Source organism: Saimiri boliviensis, chromosome 8, assembly GCF_048565385.1.
Source record: "Saimiri boliviensis isolate mSaiBol1 chromosome 8, mSaiBol1.pri, whole genome shotgun sequence".
In the NCBI taxonomy this organism is placed as follows: Eukaryota; Metazoa; Chordata; class Mammalia; order Primates; family Cebidae; genus Saimiri; species Saimiri boliviensis.
In genome coordinates, this window is record NC_133456.1 from 31,014,975 (window position 1) to 31,031,310 (window position 16,336).

General features: G+C 40.9%; 1 protein-coding gene across 1 annotated transcript in view; it reads left to right on the forward strand.

Moving 5' to 3' along the window:
- Positions 1-2,838: 2,838 nt before the first annotated feature.
- HGD (homogentisate 1,2-dioxygenase) overlaps positions 2,839-16,336 on the forward strand; it is a 54,215-nt gene continuing 40,717 nt past the window's right edge. Inside the window, exons 1-4 of the mRNA XM_003935401.4 lie at positions 2,839-2,929; positions 8,517-8,588; positions 9,640-9,728; positions 14,131-14,236. Of these exons, the coding sequence (XP_003935450.2) occupies positions 2,915-2,929; positions 8,517-8,588; positions 9,640-9,728; positions 14,131-14,236 (282 nt within the window). The 5' untranslated portion in view covers positions 2,839-2,914. The remainder of the gene's footprint in view (positions 2,930-8,516; positions 8,589-9,639; positions 9,729-14,130; positions 14,237-16,336) is intronic.

Genomic DNA, 16,336 nt, shown 5'->3' on the forward strand with positions numbered 1-16,336 from the left:
AATTACGTTAATTCAAATGGAAAGCCATTAGACATAGAACCAGAGCTATTTGTAGCTGTGTGTTATTTATTCTCATATCCCAGCAGGACATGATGGCTCATGCCTTAATTCCAATACTTTGAGAGGCTGAGGCCGGAGGATGGCTTATGCAAGACTCTGACCCTAAAAAATAACATTAAGTCAGGTGCTGTGGCTCATGTCTGTAATCCCAGCAGTGTGGGAGGCCAAGTTGGGAGAATTGCTTGAGCCTAGGAGTTCAAGATCAGCCTGGGCAACATGGCAAGACCTCATCTCTACTAAAAGTATTTTAAAGTAGCTGGGTGTGGTGGTGTGTGCCTATAGTCCCAGCTACTCAGGAGGCCGAGGTGGGAGGATCGCTTGAGCCCAGGAGGTTGAGGCTTCAGTGAGCCGTTTTTGTGCCACTGCACTCCAGCCTGGGTGACAGAGCAAGAATCTGTCTCAAAAAATAAATAAATAATACGTTAATATCCCATGTGTATATTCTTTCCTTTTAGAAGGAATAGATGTATTCCATTTTAAATATTTTCAGGCCCCTCAAAGTAATTTTCATTCAGTCAAGGAACTGTTAACACTTTCTTACCCCTTTAGAAGTCCCACACCTTAGGAAAGAATCAAAACACCTCTTAAATCTACCTTCAAAGCTGGTTCAATGGAAATAACATAGAAAGTTTGTTGAAAAATAAGACAGTAAAGATTTTCCTTTGTCTTTTATTAGCTCCCATTTATTTCTTTATCTAACCACCAACTGCTAACTTCCAGGATCTATAAAGATTGAAGACCCAGGGTACTCATAAACTCAGATACACAAGAGATCTTGTCCTCGAATTCACTTTCTGAGTGTGCTTGTTATAGGAATAGTGAAAACTTAACCTCAATAAAGCTGGGGTCTCCACCTACCTTCCTCCCAGGTTAGCATATGAATTCCAGAGTAGTTTACATTATACCACAATGTTATCTGTCTGTGCTGATATACGCTGAGATTTCCTATCAGTCCTCAGGCGTCAGTCCACAAGGTTGGCTACCAGTCTGTCACTTGTTTCCTGTCAACATGTCCCCTTTTGTCTGGCCCACTCTGTGCTAGCACCTCATATGCAGGCAGTCATTCTTCTGCTACTGCAGTATGCTGGAGCCTAGGGACCCCTGGAGGTTGTTTAAACCCATTTATCTAAAGCAGAGGATCTAAAACTGGCAGCCTGTAGCCACTTCAAATCTGCACATGTTTTTCAACCTGCATGATTAAATCAGTTGTTTATCACTGCTTAACAAACCATCCCAAATTTTAGTAGTGTAAAATATACCATTCTATTTGTTCCCAATTCTGTGGCTCAGCAGTTTGGCCCAGATTTAACTGGTGGTTCTTCTGCTGGTCTTGCCTGGGATCACACATGTGACTGCAGTCACCTGGCAGCCAGACTGCCTCATTCACATGTCTGGCAGTCACTGTGGGGCTTGCAAGGCTGTTGCCTTGATCTCTGGAGGCCAGCCCAGCTACTTTGTACAGTATCTCTGGCTGTAAGAATTGGACCTGTCTTAAGGCACAAGCACTTTTCAAACTCTGTGTCATGTTTGCTATTGGCCAAAGAAAAAGACCCTACCTCTTGATGGGAGGAACAGCAAAGTCACATTCAAAGGGGCACATATACAAGGGTAGGAGGAATTTGGGCATTTTTTGCCATCTATCATAGAGTTGTCTCTCTCTCTCTCTCTCTCTCTCTCTCTCTCTCTGTCATTCTAATTGCCAATGTTTAAAAATTGGAGCTTCATCTTGAAAAATCAGCTAGCCTATTTTAATCATTTATACTTCTTCCCTTGTCTGTTGGCATTTGAGTTGTGATAATGCCTAGTTTACGAGATTGTTTTTGTGAAGTTAGATATGGAAAAATCTGACAAAAGCAGGCACTCAGTATGTTTTCCCCTTTCCCCTTTACCTGCAAATGACCAAGGAGAGCAGCCAAGATGAAGAACAAGGTAGTCATAGAGGAGGTGGCTGGAGAGTAATCCCTTAGTCTGTTTTAGAAGTATAAAAGCATTAGGAAACAAAACTCTTAAAGAGTTTGTAAGAAAACTAAATGTACTTTAAGAAATTAAAAAGAGCAACAGGAAACATCTCAGTTTGCTCTAAGTGAAATGCTTCAGGCCCTGCCAGTAGATGACTGGATTACAACCAGGTTATGTTTGAATGCAAAGTCCAGGCTCAAAAAGGGGTCTTAATGGCTCCTACTAAACTGGTATCTTAAGGCAAGGAAAGAGAATATGTCCCTAATGTCTAAAACTATGCCTAATACTTACCCAAGAACCTGAGCTTATTCCTGGGAGGCACCTGCAGAGAACTGAATGGTTCTCGTCCGGGTGCTTGTCGTCAGGTGGCTGTGTGTAAACATCTTACCCCAGTGTAAACATCTGGAGCTGGTAAACGTCTAGGGGTTTTTCTTACTGCCCTCCAGACTCAGCACTGCCTGTTCCTTTCTAGCCTGAGTCAGAACTCAGCAGAGAACTCTCCAACACACAGAGCAGGCACTATCTGCCAGTTCCTTTCCCTGATAGCTTCAAATTCTCTGCCTTTTGAAATAAGCCTCCTTTTAACTTGAACAAATAATTGGTCAGTATCTGCCTCAGGTGAAGAGGAGCCCGGCCTTTGCAAACACATAGGAACAAACTATTTAAAAACCAAAGCATTTGTGTAAGCAGTTAAGAAATAAGCTTGTTGGACTTTGTCCCTATATATGAGTTAGGCAATTCTCCCAGGTGATTTGAGTGACCCGCTGACAGTGAAGCACAGTGAAGCAGTTTAAACCAGAATATCCAAGAGTGGTTAGAAGAGAGAGCAGCATTCTGGCTTTATATCCTCTGGACCTGCGTTTCCTGAAATCATCACACAGAGAACAGAGAGAAAATGGCCGAATTAAAGGTAAGAAACTGTCTGGCAAGTTTCCTGCGGCTTCTTCAGCCAAAATTTATAGAAGTTAAAGGTTCTTAAGAGATCATCTGGCAAATTTGCTGTGGCTTCTTCGGCCAAAATTTATGGAAGCTTCTGAGAACTCCAGGGTATCAGAGTTGAAAAGAACTTGGAGAAGCCCTGGTTCAAATCCCTGTGTTCAGAGGCTTCACTGTGGTGTCTGTGGGCACAACTGGGGCTGGGGAACAAGGGAAAGGTGATAAAGGAAAGAAATGAGCCAGGCGCGGTGGCTAAAGCCTGTAATCCCAGCACTTTGGGAGGCCAAGGCGGTTGGATCACGCGGTCAAGAGATCAAGACCATCCTGGTCAACATGGTGAAGCCCCGTCTCTACTAAAAATACAAAAATTAGCTGGGCATGGTGGCGCGTGCCTGTAATCCCAGCTACTCAGGAGGCTGAGGCAGGAGAATTGCCCGAACCCAGGAGGCGGAGGTTGCGGTGAGCTGAGATCACGCCATTGCACTCCAGCCTGGGTAACAAGAGCGAAACTCCATCTCAAAAAAAAGAAATTAAGATCTTATTGGTCATTTTTTGTCTTTATTTCAATCATTGTCTTGGAAACCTGTAGACATCCTAAGAGCTCCCCTCCACTACAGACATGCATGTTTCTCACTATGTCTCTTTCCCACCCCCTGCTCTGACACATTCCCATTGCTGCAGCTTCTTGGACCACTTCTGGCAACCAATTAGGTATGCTTAATCCATTCAGTTAATTGAGGCTCTGAATCAGCCGTTGGCCAGTAGAAGCCCTAGCACGTCCTCTAGTAAATCATTCCTTCTTTTTAGTAATACACAATTGAAAACTATATGTGGGTTGTGTGCTGTTAGACGCTAGGCATTTTAACTATGAATTAACTCATAATCTTTAAAATAAATCAGGGGTACAGAGAGAGGTTCTTGTTTCTATTAATCAATTAGAAAAGTAAAGCTTGGAGAGACTATGATTTGCCCAAGGTCACTGCCAATAGATGACTGGATTGCAACCAGGTTATGTTTGAATGCAAAGTCCAGGCTCAAAAAGGGGTCTTAATGGCCCCTACTAAACTGGGATCTTAAGGCATGGAAAGAGAATATGTCCCTAATGTCCAAAACCATGCCTAGTGCCCAGCACAGTCTTGCATCAATGCCCAACACATGCCTGTGTGACTGAATAGCACTGCCCAGAACCTTGGCTCAGGACAGGTTGGCCAGACCTCCCCACACCAGACTTCTTCCCAGAATGCAGGGTTTGAGAAGTGTCCTAATGCACCTTAACTGATGCTGAGTTTGAAGAATCCATCAGTTAAAGGGAGATGTTTCTGAGTTTGAATAGTCAAACACTTTCCTAATTGATAGGAATCCTGAAAACACTCAATGCTGGAATGAACTTTGGTTTTTTATCTTTATGCCTGACTGATAGTTAACTCTCGTTCTTTAATTCAACAAATATTTTGTGCTAGTGCATGATACTACAGATTAATGTAGTAGAGGAACTGAGTCTGGGATAGGTAAAGTCGAAGGAAACTTCCTAAAGGACCCTGTACCTAAACTGAATCTTAAGAGAGAAGTTGGAACCGGCCGGGTGAAGAAGGATAGGGTCTGAAGGGAAGAGTGAGTGCAAAGGCACAGCACATACAGAATGCCTGCATGTTCTAGAATCCAAAACTGTGTCAGCGAAATTTGAGTTGTTGGAGAACGACAGCCAAATTGAGATACCCAGGTGGTGGTTGGATATATGGATCTGGATTTCAGGGGAGTGGGCAGGGCTAGGGGAATAGATCTGAGTGTCATGATGTCAATGGTAGGAGTTGAAGTCTTGGAAGAAAGAGTAGATAGAAACTTTGTTTTCTGATGAACATTCTATGAGGAAGTTCAGTGGGGGTTGGAAACATCTTTACCATTTATAAATAAATTATATCTAAAATCCTATCCTGCTGTAATGTTTAAGCAACTTATTATGCACATCACCAGGACATCAGTGTAAATTGCATGCAAGTCTTTGCTCTCAGTTTCAAAGACGTTCTTCCCAGCCTGCTGTCTAATCTTTTACAAGGAAAGGTTAACTCCAGAGGTCAGGAATCTGAGCACAGAAAACCAGATTGCATCATACTCATTCTAATAATAAACATTATATAATTTTTAAAACTGTTTCTCATTTTTTATTTCTTCATTTTAATGAATATGTCAACACAAAGCCATAAATGAAATCACATTTACACAAAAGTAAAGCTGGGGGAAGAAAATTCAAAAGATAAAATAATAAAATTAAATTTAAAACATAATACCCTATGTTTTTGAGTACGTTGCTTCGCTTCTCCCAACTTTGGTTTCCTCATTTCTAAAATGAAGAGCTTGCTTAACTTACAGGCTTTGGCCCCACCACCAGATCCTTGATTCACTGGCTCTGGGTCTGTATATAACAAGCTTCTGGAGTGATTCTAATGATTAGCCAGAGATAGGACCTACTATTCTACATAACTGATTTCCTGTTACTGCTATAAAAAATTACCCCAAATTTATTGGCTTAAAACAACACAAAAGGTGTGGCCGACACCGTAACTTTAGACTAGTGAAACCAATTTCAAATACATATATACTAACTCTTGTTCCAAACGCGTAATCCTGAACTCTCTTCTGAGGCCAGCAGTTACAAAGAATGGGGAAGGTTAATGAATAAATCCAGTGGTGCCTGCTGGAAAGCTCAGCTGTACTCCAGCCTGCCTTCCTGTCTTGCAGAGAGGAACAATTTCTTCTGGAGACTCTATGAGAAATTGTGTTTCCCTGCCATTTCCATAGATTCTGTTTCTTCTTGTAGAGGCTACTCACATTCCTTGGTTTGTAGCCTCTTCTATCTTCAAAAAGTGTATCTCTGCTTCTGTAATCGCATCACCTTTTCCCCTCTTAGAAGTCAAACCTCCCTTTGTCTCCCTTTTATAATGATACTTGTGATTACATTTAGGATACACCCAAATAATTAGGATATCTCCCCATTCCAAGATTCTTTATCACATCTGCAAAAGTCTGTTTGGCTAGAAAAGGTAATACAGGTTTCAGGGATTAAGCCATACATATCTTTCAGAGCCATTATTCAGCCTACTGCAATAATATGCAAGTTCCCTTCACAATCTATATTCTACGTTCCCATCAAGGTTAACTAGAAATATTAGACTCCTTTTCTACAAACACACATACATATACAAATGTAGCAGTAGCTCTACCCTGACTTCTCTTTCCTTCATGCCCAGAAAGAGGAAGTGAGGTGTACCATCTGTTCATCTCATCAGGTGTTACCTAGAATCAGAGTGAGGAGAAAGCACCTCATAAAACTACTCTGACAAGTAAATCATATCCTGGGGACCAGGTGAGAATTAAAAAGCTGTATACTCGTAAGCTGCCAAAGAACTGATGGTACTGAAGTCACATGGAGCTCAGGAATTTATTCATGCATTTGGAAAGTATGCATATAATTCTGGAAAAAAAAAAATTTCTGTCGGATCAAATTATTCAGAAATCCAAACTGTAGAAAACATGCTTAATGTTAGCTTTTTGATTTTATTTTTGTACACAATATACTTTTGCACAGGCACTGAACCAGCTGGAAATGAATGCTTGGATTTTCGCAGCTGATAAAAGCAGAGTTCAGATTCTGTCCTTGAGCTCAATGTCTGAAGAAAGCAGATGCAATTACTACTTCCTTAATTCAGATGCCTTCGGCAGTGAGGGACATGCCATTTTAAAGCTGTAATAAACTCATCTGTAATTTTTCTGTCAGGGGAATTAGAAAAACCAATTGATTTTGTTAGTGACTCAGCAGTTTTCACCTTCCTCCTTAGCCAATGCACTGCAGCTAAGATTGAGAAACAGATTCAGAACTTGCACCTCGCAGTGCTTGGTGGCTTCCTTCCAAACCACCAGCTGTTCTTCCTACTTTCTTTTCTATTTTTTAAAGCACAGTCTGAATCAAATACTTCAGAAACATATATACCAACTCTTGTTCCAAATGCATAACCCTGAACTCTACTGAGGCCAGCAGTTACAAAGAATGGGGAAGGTTATTGTGTAAATCCACGGGTACCTGCCAGAAAGTTCAGCTGTACTCCAGGCTTCCTTCCTCTCTTGCAGAGAGAAATAACGTGGCAGTTGAACAAAGTGAAGGCACTGTGGCTTCCATCACAGGCTGGTCTCAAATTCCATTTCACAGAATTGAAGATAATTTGGGGTTATTACCAGTTCTCAGCAGCTCAAATTCAATCCCATTGATGGTGAGCTTGGGGTTCATTTTAGAAGGAGAAAATTAGATGCAGCAGAGAATCAGAATGCTGGATGGTCTCTGCCATTTCCCCAAAGATATCATCCTAACTGCATGCTGCTGCTTTTAACAAATCAGTATATACCTTAGTATTTTTTCATGATGACAAATTTTCAAATAACAAAATATTGTATCTGAAGGCAAAAAATAATTTCACTTCCATTGCTTTCTAGGTTATAACTTTCACGTCTGATATTTCTTCCAAATATAGACCATTGTTGACCTAATCATCACACACATCCAGGCGTGTTATATCTCCATGCTGCGGACAACTCCGGAGGGCCTACCCTTCACCCACTTCCATCCTTCTTATATCTTTTAAGGAGATGTGTTCAGATGGTGGCATTTTATTTGCTGAGCAAGACTGCACTTTCATTATTCTGGGCTAAAATCAATTGGTATTTAAGTTAGAGCAAAGAGAGTTCTAACCCTATTTACAGCAGAACACATACACTTACACTAGAATTGGCTTTAAGTGAAAAAATCAATCAACAGATTTCCGCTGAGTACCTTCTATAAACCAAGACTGCCATAGTCCTAGCCTTCGTGCAGCTTATAGGCTAACGAAAGAGCCAGACAGTGCACAAGAACTCGCAAGTGAGTTGAGTGTTGCAAGAGTAAGTTTCAGGGGCTCTCCATGACTTACCTTGTTAAGAAACCCTTAACTTTTTTTTCCCTCTGGGTGTAAAGTGAAGAGATGGCAATCCGAGTAGGTTCCATTGTGTCATTGTGAAACGATTCTGCGCTGGCATATCTCCTAAAGGCCACCCATATCTTTAAACTTTATTTTCATGCATTCATACAAATATAGATGTGTTCCATAGATGAGGCAGATAGCAGAGGCTTCTGCCTACAGCCAGACTAGTTTGGAGAGGGTTTTGCTGATGGGATTGGATCCACACATCTCTTCCTAGATGTATTTTTTTTTTTTTCTTTTTCCAGAATTTGAAGGGAAAATGGAGTCTCAAGTTTAGGGAGGTTCAGTGTAGATGCATAAATCGGCTAAGTATAGCTAAGGGTGGAGAAGCACTCTTCTGATTAATTGGAATATCCAGCACTCTTCCGATTAATTAGAAGTCTAATATTTACAGAAAGCATATTCTCTTTCCTGAGTCATACGTCAAGACACAGTAAAGATATATGTGGAACATCATATACACACGTATGTCCAAATAGAAATTCTTACCTTTGTAGACTGCCAGTGTTCTTTAAATCCTACTAATGGTGGCATTTGTGTCTTTGTCACATACAGTACCTTTCTGGATTTGGGAATGAGTGTACTTCAGAGGACCCTCGCTGCCCAGGTTCCTTGCCAGAAGGACAGGTATGAGCAAATAAAGTGCTTAGAAGAGCTCTGAATCCTATTCCTGGATGACTAGCTTTCACGCCAAAGTGCCTCCACCCACTGTGGCTCTTCTAATCTCGCCTGTGAACTGTCTAGGGGTTTCCCAAGTCATAGGGGCAATGTAGATACAGCGCAATGACAATACAAAGATTAAAATTGGATTGGTGGCACAGCAGCCAACCCAAACTAGTTGGGATTGGATCCACACATCTCTGTGGGTAACTGTAGGGTTTCCAGTAGGATCCCCAAAATCTAGGGTTAAAGGGAATTCCTCATATTCCCCCTTGAACCATAAGATGTGACAATTACGAGAAAATAACAAGGTGCTTTAAGATCGAGATCATCCTGGTCAACATGGTGAAACCCCGTCTCTACTAAAAATACAAAAATTAGCTGGGCCTGGTGGTGCACGCCGGTAGTCCCAGCTACTTGGGAGGCTGAGGCAGGAGAACTGCTTGAACCCAGGAGGCGGAGGTTGCGGTGAGCTGAGATGGTGCCATTGCACTCTAGCCTGGGTAACGAGCAAAACTCCGTCTCAAAAAAAAAAAAAAAAAAAAAAAATGTATGTACAAAGATGTTCATACTAGTGCTGGCTAGAATGGCAACAACACAGCAAACAAAAACATTTTTAAAACTTTTGAAGGCTGTATCATGGCCTAAAAGTCCTCATGATATAATGTTTTCTTTAAAAGAAAAAGAAAAAATGCCTGATTATTACAGGATTACAGGTATCATAGGGTCACAATTTTGGAAGATAAGAATGCAAGAAAAATGGACATATTAACACTGGGTTATTTCTGGTTGTGAGATAATAGGTGATATACTTTATAAATTTTCTGTGATAAGTATATATTACTTTTATAATCAAGGGGGCAAGTCACATGAAAAGTTGTTACAAGAAACATATTGGGTTGGAGATGGTCGTGTGTAGTGGCCCAGAACATCCCCATTCCCCTACGGAGTTGGTTGGTTGGAAGGTGTGATGTTTTTCAGATGGGAGTAATATTGTTTATTGTATCCTTTGTTTCAGAATAATCCTCAGGTCTGCCCCTACAATCTATATGCTGAACAGCTCTCGGGATCGGCTTTCACTTGTCCACGGAGCACCAATAAGAGAAGGTACAAAGATTAGATGAATTCTGACCTGCAGACTGTGGGAACTATGACAGGGACTTTGGGCTGCCTCCTTCCCCTGGGCCACAGCCTTCTAGAGCTGCTCAAGATTCTGCTTCTTATAGGCTTTGGTCGAGGTCCTAGTCAGGATAGAATAGACTTCCTGCTAGCTAGCACCAAGTGACTGGTGGAAGAAGGTGAAGGAAAGCTGTGCAGAGCCTGGAAAATACACATGTCCAGTTCCATTTACAAATTATCTCCTATACTCAGAATGAAATATTCCTAATAGTTTGACCTTCTTCTAAAGACTGTCCTGTTGAGTTTTGGTTTGTGGTTTTCCTTTGTTTTATAATGACTGAGTCATAACTCTGGAAGATTCAGAGCAATATCTTTCTCAGCTAACTAGAGGTATGTTCTTTGCAAGAAAATGTTGGGTAATCCAAGCTTGGATAGTTGAAAAGTCATGTATTATGGCCCATTGTGGTTTGAATTAATAAGGTTTTACTCTAGAATTTGCCCTTGCTAGAAACCAGCATATTCATTAACATAGTATGCCGTGTTCCATGTTTGCTGTAATCCTACATCCGGGTCAACGAACATGATCCCTTGATTAACTCATCTCAGGCAGGTTGGTTGCAGTATGTGTTGTAGTTTTAAGAGGCAGTAAGTGTTTTGATTTAAATAAATAGTATTTAATTATAGAAAGTTTAGGCTAAGGCATGCTGCTGATAGAGATTTGGGGAGAAGGGCATGTGGTCTTGTACTGCTTAGCAGGGTGGCGTGAGTTTATCACCACAGGTCCTTCTGAGAAGCAAATGAGATAGTAAGTACAAAACTGTAGTGGACCACACAAATGATAAAGATTGCACAGGTAATCATGGCCACCCTGGAGGCAGGCCCCGTGAGTATAAATCCTGGCTCCTCTTTTTAAAATCTTGGGCAAATCATCTGCCTTTTTGGATCCTCTAGTTCTTCATTCATACAACAAAGATAATAATAGTACCTATTTCACAGCTGTGGTGAGGATTGAAAGAAAGGATGTGTATAAAGGATGTGTGTAAAGTGCACATTGCAAGGCACATGGTTAGTGCTCAGTTAATGCTAGTTATTCTCATAATAATTATCATTAAGTATTGCCATCATGGGAGAGTTTCTGCCTCATTTCCAGGGTTATCTTGAGGAGGCTGTCAAGAGAACTGCGCATGATATATGGCAGGTGCTATGTTACAATGTCAGTATAACAGTGCTTTTCTCTCAATAGATATGTGCGTGGAAAGAGGGAGAAATAGAGAAAGTTTTCTAAACATGTCAAAAATAAGGATAATCCCATTGCTATATAATCTCTCTCCCCCACCCTTCTCTTCTCTTCTCTTCTCTCCTCTCTTTCTCTCTCTCTCTCTGTCTCTCTCTCTCTCTCACACACACATCCCAAATAGATGGGGTAAGGTAAGCACACAGACAATTCTGTCCATTCTAATTTGTGACAACCTGGACTCTATGACTGTGTTCTTGACTTTATGGCCCACTCCCTAACGGGCCACCTGGTCTCCGGATTCTGCTGCCTGTCCCCATTATTCAGCAATATCTTCAGCCAGCAGGAGCTGAGCTCTGTTCCAGGAGGCTGAAAAGGAGCTGTTGGCATTTCATTAAGAAGCTGGCACTGTTCCCTGAATCAGAATTAAATCTCTGTTCAGGGTAATGTAGTGCTGCCTGGGGAGTGTTATAAACTCAGCTAAAAAATAAGGGATACTAGGTATGGCTCACCCATCTATTTAGAAAAACGCTTCAAAGATACCCACAAAAATTTTGTGGAAATGCTTCCCACTCAAAATCTCCAGTGGGAAGATGGGACCAGTCCTATCCATAAGTAGGCCAGCCTGAAATTCCTAGTTACTACTCATTTGAACCACAGCATGCAGGGCTACCACAAAACTATTATAGAGTCTACCCATCCACCTACCTACCTAACTACCTGCCTGCTTGCCTACCTAGGATTAATTTTTATCAGATTAGCTAGCTGATTGATCCCTTGAGTCTTGAAAAGGCAAGAGTCAGAGAATGTGGAAAATCTGGACTGTGATAAAATTCGGACAATTAAGAGAAGAAAGGCAATTAAGCATCTAATAAGCGAGCATCTATTGTATGCCAGGTGTTTTCGGTTTACAAACTCTTTGAGTTCTCACAACAATCTTAGAAGACAAGGTTGAAGAATATAAAGTCCAGGAAGTTTAGTAACTCTCCCAGGATCACACAGCTGGTTTCAAGACATACACATATGCTCTGAACTTCATATATTGGGAGCTGAAGAGGCTTAGTAAGACCAAGGCCTGAGGTCATGTCATCAAGAAATGGAGAAATTAAATGGAAACTAAACAGATCTAGCCCTTTTTCCCCCAGATGGCTCAGCATTGGGCCAGGCCAAGTCAACCCACTGAGATAGACTGTCCTTGGGCTCAAAAGGGCCAAAGCCTGTTGATTCAGGTCTGGTCTTCCATTGTCCATCTGTATTTTGTCAGGGTAGTAGCCTCTGAAAGGACTTAGGTCCTGCTTAGTGAGTTTCAATGTCCCTTCCAACTTCTAGAAGGTTCTCATCCTGGTGTCCTTTAGAATTCCTTTATCAGAGTCTTCTTCCCTTCTTGAAGCCTGAGATCTGGTCCTGGTAGAGAGGACATGCTTTAAAAAGAAAATAAAGAAAAACAAATAGAGCCATAAATGTACCACAGTAAAACATGAACACACACTCTTCTAAATTTGGAGTACAGAAGTGTTAATTTATTTTTACGTTCCAGGGTATATGTGCAGGTTTGTTACATAGGTAAACATGGCCATGGTGGTTTGCTGCCTCTATCAACCCATCACCTAAGTATTAAGTCCAGCATACATTAGTCATTTTTTCCTGATGCTCTCCTTCCCCCAACTCCCACCCCCCAGCAGGCCCCAGTGTGTGTTATTGCCCTCCCTGTGTCCATGTGTTCATTGTTCATCTCCCACTTATGAGTGAGAACATGTGGTATTTGGTTTTCTGTTCCTGCTTATGGCTTCTAGTTCCATCCATGTCCCTGCAAAGGACATGATCTCATTTTTTATGGCTGCATAGTATTCCATGGTATATATGTACCACATTTTTTTTTATCCAGTGTATCATTGATGGGCATTTGGCTTGATTCCATGTCTTAGCTATTGTGAATAATGCTGCAATAAACATGTGTGCATATATCTTCATTTAGAATGATTTATGTTCCTTTGGGTATATACCTAGTAATGGGATTGCTGGATCAAATGCTATTTCTCATTGTAAGTCTTTGAGGAATCGCCACGCTGCCTTCTATAATCGTTGAACTAATTTACATTCCCACCAACAGTGTAAAAGCATTCCTATCTCTCCACAGCCTCTCCAGCATCTTTTTTCTCTTACAAATTAATATCAAAAAGACAAATAAACTCAATAGAAAATGATAAGGGATTTTTACAAGTAATTCATAGAAAAACTACAAGAGCCAATAAACAAATGAATAAACTGATTTTTTGGGGGAAATATTTTGTATTTCCTAACTCATAATAAAGAAAATACAAAATAAAATGAGATACTATTTTTCCACCTAAAACACTAAAATTATTAATAATATTCCAGATTTATGAAGATGTGTTTGACCAGGCACTCTCACATATTATTATTATTATGGTAATAAAGTGTTAAAATGATCTGGCAATTTTGCTTAGAAATGTATTGGATATATCTGAAAGAATATATATATTTTAAAAAAATCATTAAGCTCTGATGCTTCTGAGGAATAGCCCTGAGGAAATTGGAGGAAAAGGAGCCCTTTACATTTCCAGACTTTTTAAATTACTTGAATTATTTTTACCATTGGCATGTGTTACTTTCATAATTTTAAAGGAGAAAATTGATTTATTATTTTAAAAATAACAAAGATACCATCCATATTCTCTCAAGTGGCATAGAACTCATTGTTTTTGCCTATCAGAGCAAGGATTAGTATCCTATGATATCCATAAGCTAATGTTTTTCTACGGATTTTCCTACACAGATATCCCTCAAGGTATACCCCCTTCCTTTATAGTTGTTAGAAAAGACAATTCTTCGTTTTTTGGCAGCATGGGAATAACCATGAACCAGAGTCCGTTTGAGGCATGACGGGGGCAGTGAAAAGGTGAGAAGAGGCCAGGGGTGTGGACAGCAGATGGCCATTAAAAAGTGATGCTGTAACATTGCTTCACTGCTTCACACATTAGAGCCCAGGTCTAATGTGTGACTTGAGTGTCTTTGTTGACTTGACAGGTCATCGTTGACTTGAGTGTCTTCCTGATGGTACTGCCTCAGCCATTCTGTGTATCACTCAGAACATTACTCTAAGGCTTGTATATCTTGTATGTTTTTTTCCTCTAGCTGGTTGTATAGGATTCTACCTTCGGTTTCTCACAAGCCCTTTGAATCCATTGATGAAGGCCATATCACTCACAACTGGGATGAAGTTGATCCTGATCCTAACCAGGTAACCTGGTCCTGTGAATTGAAGCATATCATATACCCAAAGCCTTGAATAGAAATACCTAAATAGAGCCGGGCGCGGTGGCTCAAGCCTGTAATCCCAGCACTTTGGGAGGTCGAGGCGGGTGGATCACGAGGTCGAGAGTTCGAGACCATCCTGGTCGACATGGTGAAACCCCGTCTCTACTAAAAATACAAAAAATTAGCTGGGCATGGTGGCTCGTGCCTGTAATCCCAGCTACTCAGGAGGCTGAGGCAGGAGAATTGCCTGAACCCAGGAGGCGGAGGTTGCGGTGAGCCGAGATCGCGCCATTGCACTCCAGCCTGGGTAACAAGAGCGAAACTCCGTCTCAAAAAAAAAAAAAAAAGAAAGAAAGAAAGAAATACCTAAATAGAATACCATGGTCTTTGAAAAACTTAGATAGCTTTTTTTTTTGTATTATTTTAATAAATGCTAAAGTGTGTCTATTTTCTGCTCAAACTTGGGTGCTATATTAGTCCATTCTCATACTGCTATAAAGAAATACCTAAGACTGGGTAATTTATAAAGGAAATATTTTTAATTGACTCACAGTTCTGCATGGCTGGGAGGCCTCAAGAAACTTACAATTATGGCAGAAGAGGAAGCAAACACATCCTTCTTCACATGACAGCAGGAGAAAGAAGTGTTAAGCAAAAATGGAAAAATCCCCTTATAAAACTGTCATATCCTGTGAGAACTCACTATCATGAGAACAGCATAAGGGGAACCATCCCCATGATTCAATTACCTCCTACCAGGGAGGTCCCTCCAACAACACATAAGGATTATGGGAACTATAATTCAAGATGAGATTTGGGTAGGGACACAGCCAAACTGTATCAGGTGGGAATTTTGGAACTGATTGATTGATTATGTATATGCATATTGTTAAAAGAAAAACCTTAGACAAATCTAATTTAACAGAGTTTAATTAGGCAAAGGACAATTCATGAATTGTTTTATGTGAGCCAGGATAGGTTCTGAGAGACTCCAGCACAGACACTAATAGAAGACAATTTATGGACAGAAGAAGGAAAGTGATGTGTGGAAAACAGAAATGAGGTACAGAAATAGCCACATTGGTTGCAGCTCTGCATTTTACTTACTTGAACTGAGTTTTAACTGTTGGTCACAATGATTGGCACAAGAGTAGGTTACACATCCAATTTGGTTATGGTTCATTATGTATGGAGAAACCTTTAGGCAGAACTTAAAATATGTAAGGAGGCAGCTTTAGGATAAACTTGATTAACTCTGTGTGTGTGTGTGTGTTTGTGTGTGTGTGTGTGCGTGCGTGTGCACGTGCTTCAGTTTGTATCTTTCTTTTTTTTTTTTTTTTTTTGGAGATGGAGTTTCGCTCTTGTTACCCAGGCTGGAGTGCAATGGCGCGATCTCGGCTCACCGCATCCTCCGCCTCCTGGGTTCAAGCAATTCTCCTGCCTCAGCCTCCTGAGTAGCTGGGATTACAGGCACACACCACCATGCCCAGCTAATTTTTTGTATTTTTAGTAGAGACGGGGTTTCACCTTGTTGACCAGGATGGTCTCGATCTCTCGACCTCGTGATCCACCCGCCTCGGCCTCCCAAAGTGCTGGGATTACAGGCTTGAGCCACCGCGCCCGGCCCAGTTTGTATCTTTCTAGCCTAATGGGCACAGGAGTAGTTCGGACTTAGTAGAACTGCTCAGGTGAGTTGGATGAGTAGAAATTATATATGTTGGTCAAAATGTCTACATGCTCTTAAGTTTTTTTCTGTTAATCTAAACTTACCATGAAATATAGAAAACATATTCAGTACTGACATCTTTAAAGAGAGGCCTTTGAAATCTGACATGGGGTGAGAGTCTTGCTGTCTGAGCTGAATGATGTAAGTCTATTGTGGTCAGAGATCACTCTCACATTCTCTTTAGACCTAGGGCTTTCATTCTTTTTCTAGGAGTTTCCTCCTTTTAGTCTAGTAATAGTGGGCTTTTTCTCTGATTATCAGTGTTATACACTCTGCTTGCAGAGTATATAAGATAGAATGAGACAGAACCAGTACTATAGCAATGAGAGAGACCCAATGCTATAATGGACTGAGCTC